This window comes from Apis laboriosa, unplaced genomic scaffold (genome assembly GCF_014066325.1).
Source record: "Apis laboriosa isolate Shangri-la unplaced genomic scaffold, ASM1406632v1 scaffold112_cov148, whole genome shotgun sequence".
In the NCBI taxonomy this organism is placed as follows: Eukaryota; Metazoa; Arthropoda; class Insecta; order Hymenoptera; family Apidae; genus Apis; species Apis laboriosa.
The window spans coordinates 3,404,685-3,418,182 of record NW_025220865.1 but is presented as its reverse complement, the minus strand read 5'-3'; the positions used below and the strand labels follow the sequence as shown (position 1 = coordinate 3,418,182).

General features: G+C 29.2%; 1 protein-coding gene and 1 long non-coding RNA gene across 13 annotated transcripts in view; one reads left to right on the top strand and one right to left on the bottom strand.

The window, feature by feature from the left end:
• Positions 1-13,498, bottom strand: part of LOC122713346 (protein scalloped) — a 179,095-nt gene that overhangs the window by 79,316 nt on the left and 86,281 nt on the right. The window contains exon 1 of one of the 12 annotated variants that reach the window (XM_043933798.1): positions 3,912-4,031. The exons of the other annotated variants lie outside the window; for them this stretch is intronic. Within the exon in view, the coding sequence (XP_043789733.1) occupies positions 3,912-3,918 (7 nt within the window). The 5' untranslated portion in view covers positions 3,919-4,031. Of the gene's footprint in view, positions 1-3,911; positions 4,032-13,498 lie in introns of those variants that run through there. 12 annotated transcript variants of the gene reach the window in all.
• LOC122713827 lies at positions 5,227-7,570 on the top strand. The gene is made up of 3 exons (XR_006346529.1): positions 5,227-5,573; positions 7,133-7,469; positions 7,543-7,570. It is a non-coding gene; the product is annotated as an uncharacterized LOC122713827 (long non-coding RNA).

Genomic DNA, 13,498 nt, shown 5'->3' with positions numbered 1-13,498 from the left:
TACGTATATCGTATATTTCTTTCTTATATTATACAAGATTCTGAAATCCGAGCACGAATCGAGAGCAACGTCGTCTAAATTGTCCTGGTGCGCCAATGCACTCGCGTTACTCATAGTTCGCATGGTGCAGCGTACACGCGTCACGTCGTGCATAAGTGCGTGTGCGCAAACGCGTGTAAATAGCGGCGTGGTGCGCACGCGGACCGTTTGAATAATGCGACGCGCAATTACGCGGGATGACGTGATTCGTTTTTCGCTCGTGAATCTTCTCTCTCGCTACGGAGCTCCAACCACCCGATAATGGACTTCAATGAAGTCAAAGTGAATGTATGTTAGTTGTGAAGCGAAACGTTTGATGTTATAGAAGAAAAAAAAAAACTGATTATTAAAAAATTATTTTATTAAAAAATTAGCGTAGTAAAATTTATTTATTATCGTGAAAAATGTCTAATAAGAAATAATAAATAATAATAAGAAATAATAATTCGATGTTAAGTAAAATTTAATTAGAATCCAATATTTTTGTATCACCCTGTAAATTCAGTGAGTTTCGTTATCAGAGAATTGATTGGCGGAATACCTATTAATCTTTGGTAGCTAAAAACGCGAATGCACGTGAATTCCAACGCGTCACGATTTCTTTTATTCGAAAGCGATAATAAAACAATCCGTGTTGCAAATGCAAACATCATTGTCGGAACAACATTCAGCACGTATCAGTGATATTTACAATTTCGCGATAAAAACCATAAAGCGATGACAAAAAAAAAAATCCAATGTTTAATTATAAAAAACTAAGAATTATTGCACTTCGATGAATTTATCTTTCAGAACAAATAGTGAAATTCTACTATATTCTCTCATTTAATACATTCTTTTTTATAAAAAGAAATATATATTCGAATAAAATTCAATAAAAATTTTAGAATGTTATAAAATCATAGAAATATTAAAGGTCTATAAATACAAAATACTAAGTAAGTAGCTTCATTAGTATCCATTAAAATATCTTGCATTCAAAGAAATAAAATGTTGATGTATTCATGTCCTACATCAATACTTGTATTGATGGAATTTTAATTGGTCAGTTAAGTTAATAAAAAAAAAAAAATAAATAAAAAAAAAAAATAAAAAAAAATAAAAAAAAACATTGAAAGAAATTTGAATGAATATTTCCGCATCTATCTCGTCTCTCTCGCGATTGCCTCGAGGATCGACCAAATCCTCGATGAACACAAAGATCTCGCGGACAACGTCAAAGAAGCAGTCCGCGACGGGCTAACGGAAGCGGTAAATTAGTCAGGACAGAAATCTTCTATTAATATTCCAGCCCCCCCTTTCTCGGCCTTTTCTTCCTCTCATCCTGTCGCTTTCTCTCACCTCATCGCGAGTGCCACGAGTGCCCATTAAAGACGCACTCTGAGCAATAGTGTTGCACTCTTCCTTTCGTATTTTCCACAGGAGAAAAAGGAAACTTTCAAACTGGCTGAGAAATCATCCACATAGTACGTAGAAGAAATTTTTGCAGAATTTCTCGAAATAAATCGAGATTTGATTCGATAATATCAATTAAAAGAATTAAATGAATTAGATTAATAGCATAATATGTTATCAATGAAAAGTGTATATTTTTATATATAAAGAATATATATATTTTTATATATAGAGAAAAATCGATTTGGCTGATATTATAAAAGTAATGAGTTTGATAATTGAAGAAAAGAAAATATAAAAATAAAATAATTAATATAATAAATTTAATATATTGTTTGTAATAGTTTTATTATATCGAACTATAAAAAAAAAAAATTTCTTTATATATCAAATAAAGCAATGATGTCGGTGTCGAGACGAAAGGCAGACGAAGCGGAATGGATTCATTCGTCGCAGTCCATTTTAATCGAGCGACACTCTCGCTTGCAATTTGTACCCGCTAATTATAATTGCGCTAATTAATCTGGTTACGTAATTAAGTAAGAGCGCGAACCAGCCCGATTATTCTGTGATTGCTTATCTAGAATTGCTACAGTCGGATCCCGTTTCACGTTCGCGCGCGATCCGTTTCGAAAAATTTCACGCGCAACGCGGAAATTGTGAGATTCAACGTGTCTTGATACATTCCTCATATTTATTTATACCATCGTTATATTGTCAAACGTAATCGTTCAAGGAAAAATGTCTCCCGAGATATCGAATTCATTTTTGACAAAAAAATTTACAAAAAAATAATTCGCATATATTCACATATATTCGCATATATTTTTGAACGAGATATTACTCTTTTAATTAAATATCGATATTTTTTTATAAGTGAATTATTTTAAGAATTAAAAATTTAATACTATATTGCATATTAATCACGAACATTTATCTTCTTAGAAAACATACATGAAGAGAATTTTTATAGAAATATTTTTTTTCTTTTAAAGAAATATTTTATTTTTAAATTAACTTTAATGAGACTAAAAATAGTTTTACTTTTAAACGTCGAGCATGAAGTCAATTATGAAAAAAATTTGAATAATTTTAATGTATTTTAATATTATTTAAAAATACGTATGTAGGCATTTATATTAAAACATGATTTAATCTTTTGACCAGATTCCATCAAATGGTTCTACATATAAGTTTATCTTATATATATTCACATGTTCAATATTCACAAAACGATAAGTTTTCACCTTGGAGACATTATGGTAATTCAAAGGGGTCTTACGGGTTGCGCAACGCGAGATAATGTGGTTACGATTCATTAAACCGAGTTTACAGGTGGCGAAAGAAAGAGAGAAAGAGATAGAGAAAGGAACGGATGAAAAAAGAGAGCAAAAGAAGAGGGACATGGTACACGGAGCGAAATGACGAGCCTGCGGCGTCCTTCCGACAGGATAATTCGACCTTTTTCTTTTCCTATACGGCTCAACGTTCACTCCAGATTTCGAGTAGCCGGTCGCTTTCAGTCTGTCCGCTGCGAGGAAATGCAATTTGTAATTTACCGTGTGTTCGTAGAAACGTAATGATGATTCATACGCGGAAAGTGATTCGTCTCGGTCGAGCGCCGCTCGCGAAAAGCCAGGAATATCACTCTCTCGCCTAGCTAGGCTTGCGTAAATTCTACTGAAATCAGCGAGGTTAGTTCCTTATAACATTAGAATGATCGAATCACATTATTTTACTTTTCGTTTGAATTTTTTCCTTCTTTGATTATAAATAGTTTTTCATTTAGTTTATACGAATAATAATATTGAATAATTTTTTAGAAAAAATTCAATAAAAAAACTCAAATCTTTGTTTCATCCTTTTCATGATATTTAAGAGAATATTCAGAAAATCTTAATTAAATGATTAAATTAGAAAATAATTGAAATAATAAAACGACACATAAAAGATAATAATTTTTTTTCGTGGAAATGATAAAGGAAGAGCATTGGAAAAGAACGCAAACTACTTCATAATAGAGACGCGACGATACGTGACCTGTTGATTCACCGCAATAATGAGGAAGTGAACGCAAGGATCCTTGTCTAGAAGGATATCGTGCCTATTACGAAACCACTAAACCGCAAATAGCTAATAGCACTTGTTCGGATGCGTGGAGCACGTAATTGTATGATTATTTTTTTCGAATCAATCGATAAAATGTCCTGTTCATATTAAATCAATGAATAGTTAATGATAAAAGTACTTTATATTTTATCAAAATCGATCGTAATAGGAATAATATTATTCGTTTTTATTCATCTCGTTTTTCAAATACTTAAATCAAAAGAAAATGAGAAAAATATTTAAAATTTGAGTTTTCTAAAATAAAATATAATTATATATTCAAAATCATAAGTAAAAAGTCTAAAAGTTACACCATTACGATGAGTTTAACCTCTTCTTTATATTTATAACGTCAAATAATTACATACCTGACATTGTACATTATTGTCTTTAAAAAAATGTATCTGTAGCTCCAGTAATAAAGAAATTATTTGATGATAACAATACATCATAAAACAATCGAAAAAAACACTCAAAACACTTTAAATCACGAAAATATACAATTACGTATTTCATTATGTATCGCCGCCATCTTTGATACTGTCAAATAATCATGAAGTTAGGCACGATACTGGTATAAAATAAATTTTTTGCAAGGATACCTCGTTCAAATAATGAAATTCAATTTTTTATAAATATTTTTCAATTAATTGTAATAAATTTTTTAACAAATTTTTTAACAAATTATTCGATTCTTAGAAATAATTTCTATTAAATAATTTCTAATTAAATAATTATTTAATCAAATTGTCAGAATAGGAAATTTTTCGAACACTTATTTAGAAACGATATTTGTTCTAGCTATATCAACGATCATTCCCATTCAAGAACGAAATATCAAACATGAACACGACTTGTGTTTCAGCTCGAAATGGGTAAATGTTCGCCACGGGTACTTTTAATTTGAATAAATTAAAATGCCAGACCGATTAAATATTCATATGATCGCACCTTAATGTCTACTAAATGTTCCGAATCGAATGAAGACACGAGACAATTCTCCATGCGAATAACCATTTCGTAGAGCGTGACCAAGAAATCGAATCGTGATCAAAATACAAAGAAAAGAATTTCTTTAATCTTTCTGTAAGTACTGTGACTGATTCAATAAGATTAAAAATATAAATACAAGCGATAAATATATATATTATTGTTATATTATATGAAATTTACAAATATTTAATGTAATAGTAATAGATTGTTTATATTATAATTATATATAAATATGAAATTTTTTTATTCTGATTTAAAAAATAATATTGTAATATAAAAAAAATTTTATGTGATAGTTAATACATAACAACAACGCCATCATTAGAAATTGAGATCACGTGATATATAGTCTAAATATTTTTTCAAGTAAAAAACAATTTATATAGCAATTATCTTTTAAACTGCAAAATTTATCATGAAAAATGATATAAATAATTCATAAATATTTTAATTACTTTTTCTGCATGAAAATTATAAAAAAAATTTTTAGATAATTTCTATTGGATAAAAATATATATCACTATAAGCAAATTTCTACTTTTTTAAATAGATGGCACTTGTATCTACTTTTCTAGGTACTTTTTTCTTTTGCTTTATATAATTCAATTTAGTTGTGAACATGAGTCACGTCGTGTTAAATTATTATTTAGTTTTGTTATACGTATTTATATTTTATTCGTAATTATAAACTATATATTATATATTAATATCTAATTAAATTAATCTAATAATATTAAATTTTATTACTATTATAAATAATTAAATGATATCGTTCTCAAAATTAAGAGTAGACTAATATAAGTTACTATAGAGTGTGCCATAAATCAGTCGATGATATCATTCGCAAAACTAAGCCACTAGTATGCAATGCAGAGCGAATTTGGCATCGAAGGAAGTGTCAACGTTCGTAAAAGGATAGAGCCAGATATAAAATTCGAATATATTAAATCGGTTTAAAGTAGTCGAGATCGAAGTTTATTCAACCTGTTTAATGAGAAAAAACGTTTTTAATATAAGTGTATAGTATTTATAATTTCGTAAGTAATCTATTTTTAATTTTTGAAATTTGTTTTCTTTTTTTTGTTCGAATTTTTTAATCGAAATCTGTATCCTATGTAAAAAAATTCTTTCGAGTCCGTATCATCAATTTTTTTATCGAAATTGGCGTTTATCAAAATTCTGTTTATAGACATTTAATTGAAAACTGTATTTTACTCGTAAATCTGATATAAAATCTACAATTTATTTACGAACTTTTTGTCAAAATGTATTTTTCACAAAAACTGTGTTATTTTATTTCTGTTATTTTTAATTGAAATCTGCGTTTCGCGCACGTACAACAAAGTAGCAAGAAAAAAAAAAGAGGCACGATTGGTGGAACAATTCGATTGTATTTCTCTCGGTGGCGATTTGCGGAGATTTATTAACACAGCATGCATTATTCAAACGTAATTAATCTGCCCGTAAACCAGCTAATGTCGAATATGGAAAATCACTCGTCCTCGATTGTTTCGCGGAGAAACGATGCTTTTATTTAAAACACATCGGTGCATCCATAAAAACTGAATAATTATGCTGGATATGCAAAAAGACAATCTCTATGGAATGTATTAATTCAGAACGAAGGGAACGATAATTCATGATTAAATATCTCTTAATTATATTTCTCCAATTCTTTGTTTTATTTAAATGAAATGAATTTAATTTTTATTAATTATTCTATTGATGCATTCTATCTAAAATGCTTTTTATGTTATTATTAGAAAGTAAAAATCAAATCTGTATTCTATTTCATCTCCATAATTATCATTGATAATTATAAAATCATAGACAAAAAAATCATACACAGTTAGAATTTTATATGTAAAACTCATTGAAATTTTATTAAAATCTTTGCAAAGAAAAATAACAGAAAAAAAGTATGTAAGAATTGTAAGTGATATTAGTTTGAAGTACTTTAAACTGTTTTAAAAGTTCTACTTTCAAACTTGATATCAAATTGATATTGAGTTAATACTTCCAAAAGTATCGATGGAATTGGATCGTAGAAAGGTAAAATAATAGCAAAAAGAGTATAAGAATTACAACTCACTAGTTTAAAGTAAAAGCATTTTAAAATATTATAAGTTCCTATTAATAATAATAAGATAATAAATAATATACAATAAATTCCTTTTAAACTTAGTATCAAATTGATTTTATTAGAATATATAAATGTTTAAAAATTTATCGAAGGGATAATGAATATTTATATTAATTCTTTTACAATAAAATTTCCTTTTGCATGTGATTAAAAAAAAATATTTTAACGACCGATAATCACTTTATGAATAAATTCCATTTCGAATTAGAACGAAGAAGTTATTTCATTTTGAATAATGAAATTATTTTCACTACTAAAAATCATATAAAAATTATATTTATATGAATAAGATCATTATATAAAATTTCACTGTCTCGTAAAAAAATAAATAAATATATTATCAGTTTATAATGAAATTCCATCTGCAAATAAAACACAGCAAATGCAAGGAAAAATTGTTGTCCACGACTCTAACTCCTATCCTTCGCTAATTTCATCGAGTATATTTCACAGTTGTATACCACTACGTTGGGGTTGCGGCCACATCGTGTCTCGCCTGGAAAGTTATGTCGCCCTGTTGGATGGGTGACGCTCGCACATGAACTCGCCAGCAACCCCTGCACGTCGTTTGCCGAACCGTTAGTACGCGTCAACGCGAGTTACGAGCGTGCACGCGTGTGCACCACGCGTGTAACGAACGTGTGTCCCTTCGCTAAGTCGGGGATTAACGCGTGTTGCTTCTTTTCGACGGAACAGTCGGTAGCTGAGAAGAGGGATGAGGAGGAAAACTGATGAGGAATTTCGAAGAACGGCGGCTGTTGTGGAAATACCGCCGAGGTTTGTGCACTGTGTACGTATATTTATATGCAAAATAAAATATGCGTTTTCATTTAGAACTAAAGTGTATTTACATTTTTTTTTAGGTATATCGTTTTATGGAAGGATTTTTATATCTAAGATATAGTATTGATATATAGATATAGTTGAGATATAGTATTAATTTTAAGTAATAAATAAATTTTAATTAATAAATAATTATAAAATATAGTAATAATAATTATCATAAAGATGATAAGTGAACAAAATTGCAGAATAGATAATAATGAATTATCTATATAGAATTATAATGGTGTAAATTAATCTTTTATTATTTTTGTTCTACATAGATAATAATGAATTATCTATATAGAATTATAATGGTGTAAATTAATCTTTTACTATTTTTATTCTACTATATTAACATACATTGTTTATTATTATAGAAAAATCAATATTTTTAATAAGATCTCTATAAATCTGCGAATAATACCTTAAGAGATTCAATAAATTAAAATTCTTAACATTTCCATTTAATTATTAAAATCATTATTTATATAGAAAATACTATAGAAAATATTATAATGGAAAAATGTATCTTTGAAAAATGTTGAGAAACAATACTCTATACAATATAAATCATATACTTTATACAATAACAAAAAAAAGATACATCATTCTTTCGTCAAAAGATAGTGATTCTTTCCAGCTTCCACGTCGGCGTAGGACAAAGCGAGTCGCAATTCAAACGAACGAACGGTCCACGATTTACTCGCGACGCAGACCGTTTCCGTTAAAGTATTCATGAGTAGTAAGTGACTGGGCAAACGTTAGCCGTTTCAAATGTTCGATGCGGCCACGAAAGTCTGCGAGCTATAGGATGGAAAAAGGGTCTTCGAGTAGGTGCAACGACTTGGAAGGAGCGGGGTGTGACAAGTGCGGCGAGCGACGAAACACGTGAGAAAAGAGAGGGGATGAAAGTGATCGGTGTGCGCACGGTATGAAAATGCATAGTGGGAGAAAGAAAGAAAGATGCTCACGGCGTTGAGAGGGGGAACGTGTGCGGACGCGCCAATTACCAACTCGGCCGAAGACGGCCATTAAGAGAGTCGGCAAACAAACGACTTTCCCTTTTTGTCGTTCTCGATCGGACTAACGATCATCGGTATACACCTTCGCGTGATTTCAGCCAACACGAGGGACGAAGATCGACTTCCATTCTATAGCCATCGTTCGTTCTTTTCGAACGATTGCTTTCTTTGCCGCTGTTCGCCTGTCTTTGATCTCGACAGAGGAGGAATCATGCGCCGACACGCAGCACACGTCCCTTCTTTGCCTTCGGCCGGTTCGACCGGATTTTCCAGGGAGCCGTCTCTGGTGTGCCGAGAATCAGCCGACGTCGGCCATCGTCCAACCTCTTGTTTCGAGCCTTAAACAGCCGTACACCAGGTTGTTTGATTACAAAATTATACCATTGGCCGATACTTCGCGACATATAGCGATTCCTTCCTCTTATTTGTACACCGCTCCGTGCTTTTTATCGATTCACACCATCCGATGATGGGTATGGAGGAACAAGTGACGAATGACTGTGATCGAGGTGCTTGATATTAGCGCGATTCGCGGGATGGCATGGGAAGATGGAGAGGTTAGGTGAGAAATTGGATAGTTGAAATTAGGTTAGAAAATTTGTATTGAATAAAATAATATTTCTATTAACAATTTCTTGATAAATTTTGATATTGATTTAAAAAATTTAAAAAATTTTAATAAGAGATCTTGAATGTAACTTTTTTACAAAATGTACACTTAGCTTCTATTATATTTGTGTCTACTATCTAATTTTTTTTTTAAGAACTATTTTTTCCGTAATAATATTGTTCTAACGTTGAATAAATTTTTCAATTGAAATAATTTTTATTAATTTTTAAATTTTCAATTTACGATCATTAAAGATATTTCTAGAATGATTATGTTATTCAATTTAAATTCTTCCAATCAAGGAATATATCGATTAAAAAAAATTATATTTTTCCAACAATATTTTTAGAAAGTACGATTTATATTTCGTTTTTGTTCCCATAAATTGCTCAAAATTTCAAAGATTATTATAATCCAATAAATTATACGATGCATAAATTTTTTCTTTATTTTTTTCTTAAATAATTTCCTTTTTCGCCTCGAAAACTGTATTTTTCCTCAAATTCAATGACTCGTAATACATCCTGGCGATAACACATAAGCTTATAGAGGACGTTCAAACAGCGATAAGCATAAATATCCATCAGTGGAACGTGCCCAATTATAATTATCCATAATGAATATAATATTTCAAAGTGATTACGCCGAACGTTATCTGAAAATTGTTTCGTGCATCGCGAAATCAATCACGGTTATGAATGCGCTTTCTTTCTGTTTCCGCATGCAAAATTGATTTCCATGGCATGCGCCGCGCCGCCATTAAATCGGTCCGATTCGACACGATTGTTATAATATACCGTATTAAGTCTATTCGCGATTCTAGCTCCGATATTCCCGACTATAATTCCGACCCGCCGCAGGTGGTAGTTGTGGATCGTTAATTGTTAATTTATCGACAGAATGATCCATGCCTGACCATTTTGCTTTCGATAATTTTGAGTCAAGATAATTATAACCAATTAAAGACGACAGAAAACCAAGGAATTTACTTATTCTGAATATCGATAAATATAATATTACTTGAAATGATTTTTTTCATTATTTGTTGCCATTTAGAAATTAAATTAATATTAAAAAATTATCGAAAATTCATAAAAGATATCAAAAATAAGTCACTTACAATTATTGTATTTATTTAAAAAAAATAGGATATATAAAAAAATTAAATATTTGTTATTATTACTATAGTGAAAGAGAAAAGGAATTAAAAAAAAACATTATTATTCTTAAATTATATTCTTTTATTGTAACACATACTGTCTAAAATTTTTTTTAAGAAGAATCTTCATTTAAATCGTATATTATTTTATTATATTATATATATCCAATTTTTTCATTATATACTTCGATAATATATCATAATCTATTTTTTACAATCACCCGTGCAATTTTCCCTTTAACACAGATATCAAATAGATAATCCAACTTCTGGTACGCAGCAGGTCTATAAAATATCTTTCAGCGTGTCGTTCGTTGCGCACACGCTGTGAGAAAGTGCGATTGAACCGCAGCAGGGAAACTGGAATACCGGTATACTACAATTGCCACGCTTGTTTTTCGTACTCTGCGCTCGCGCCTTTTAATAACGCGAACGATAGGCGTATACGATAAGAAGACATTATGGGGCACTACCGTTGCATGCACCGCAAGAAAAACGTGGGACAATGCCACTGTTACTGATTGTACACGTACTCAAGCCGATTTTCCGCGGAAAACGGAGAACAAAGAGAATAAACTTTAACTATTGTATATTGTTGGTACATTACACGTAAATACTATGAATATATGAATTATTTATTATATGGTATACATTGTATAATGTAATTTATTTTTTTATTATACTTGAATTTCTTCTCGTGAATTAGATATTTCAATCGACTATAAAAATAATTTTTAAAAATAATATTTCAATCGACTATAAATTTAATTTTTTTTTTTTAAATTTGAGAATTTTCTTTTGTATCTATTTTTGTAATATCTATTTTTTAAAAAAAATTTTTTTATTTCAAAAATTTTACATAATATGAAAACGTTAACGTCCGATAATCTATTTAAAATTTTTTCTTTCATTGGAATATTTTAAATTTTACATTATTTAAATTTGATTCTGTGAAATTATTACAGATAATTAAATTATTACAGATTAAATATATTAATATCAATGTATATTAATTAAATTTTCAATAAAACCATTTATTTTAAGTATATTCACTTTATTATGGTAAGATATTTATAAGATAGTTATAATTAATAAAGAATAGTGTTATAGTTAATTAATAGAACAATTTAAAGCAATCCAATTACATCTGAAGATATCCATATAAAAATAAAATTGTTGGTTATGTATAGAATTCAAAACGGTGCTTGTATTATATTATTATTGATTAATTATAATAGCGTAATATGGAGCAGATTCATATCATATAAAGACATCAATAAGCTTAATTATATCTCTTTAAATTAATTTAATAATTTTCACATAGTAATAAGAAGTATTAAGTTTTTAATTATGATATAGTTTATTATTTTTAAATATAATGTTAAAATTTTGCATGTGCATTATTGTTTATGTTCTTCAATCTTTCATTTTTTATCAAATGATTTAATAATTTTTTATCTTATAATTTAAAGATTTTCAATTCCATTCACGCATACAATAACTTTAATATGTCTCATAAATAATTGAAATAAATTCAACTGATATTCGAAATTAATTTATTTTCTAACCTATTTTTTAATTTGTTAATCTAATAATCTAATCTGCTATCGTTTATTCCGTATCTCGTATATTGCTCCATTATTATTTATGAATAAATTTATAATTCGTTCATAATTTTAATATGAAAAAATTAACCATTTTAGAATTTCCAGAAATTCAATTTCTTTGATGACATATTTCGGAAAAAGAGCTGATCTTCTTTATGGATATGATATTCAATATTTCAGATTTAAATCGAAGCAAAAATTTTTCGATAACCTGTGATACTCGGATGATTTCGGGTCTTCAGATCGGTTTGAGTCGGATTAAATCGGATCAACTCGGCTTAGTTCGGGTTGAATCGGGTCTGGTCAAATCAGATACAGTCGACAATAATCTAGTTAGAATTCCGAAAGGTAAGGAATTATGATTTTTATATTTTTTAAATCAAGTTTTTAATTTTCAACTTTCAAAACGTATTTTTTTCATATTCTTGTTGTTATATTTTGAACCTATTAATTTTTAAATAGTATAAAAATTATAAAATCAACAAAAATAACCTTTAATCAAACTAACCTTTTATCAAACTTAAAACTTTATCAAATTCTTAGTCTTCAATTTTAATTCTTAATTGTCAATAGATTTTATTCACTGTACAATTTCTATTCCAAATTACAGAATACTATCAGCATACAATATGTTTTAAAAACGTAGCACAAACAGGCTCGATTCTATCATTGAAAGTTCGAAAAAAAGAAACGATACTGGCAAGAATCTAATTACGCACGTATTACACAAACTTACCAGCCGGAAAAATAATCGCTCGTATACATTGAAACCGGACGTGGTACTTCTATCGAAAATACGTATATTAACCAGTGTAGTACCTAGCGGAGAGGCAAGCCGAGGTGTATCGAGGTCGACCGGTTCTCCAACAGCCGTCAGCCGTTAAGGGACATTGCGACACACGCGCGAGCCACGGTTCTCTGTCGTTATCCTTCTTTCTCTTACTTTTTTCCACTTTTCTTCTCTCTCCGCTGTCGTCTCGAGCTGGGGAACTCCGGGAATTGCAAATAAATTGTTATTAGCTCGACGCTGCCGCTTGCTTACCCTTTTGCCTTTTCCACGAGTTCGACGATTTGAACATTTTTTTAGTAGATATATATAGATGTTTTTTTCAGATTTGTGTGTAATAATTGTATAAAAGAACCTGGATACTATTGGAAAACTTTTGTGAATATAATATGTTTTACAGTTGAATACTAAGATTTGCTCAATTTTTTTAATTTTAATCTTAACATTCAATACCTTTTATGATAATCATTACCGTTTTTTCTAATTAGCATCCTATTCAATTGTTCAAGATATTGATATATAATTGATATTAAAAAATTAACATATCAATGCATAAATATTCTAAATAGCTATCATTAAATAATCATCGATACATATCATTGAATAAATAAAAATTTGAAATTAAAATATATTAAAATCGTCTTCTCTAATTATATTTTATAAAAAGAATCATCTAATTGAAAAAATTCTGTTATTTAAAATCTTATTATCATATAAATATCATGAAACTAACGTGCGAATATATAAATATATCCTAATTAAAATTTTTCGATAACATCTATACAATATCTGAATAGAGATATTATCCA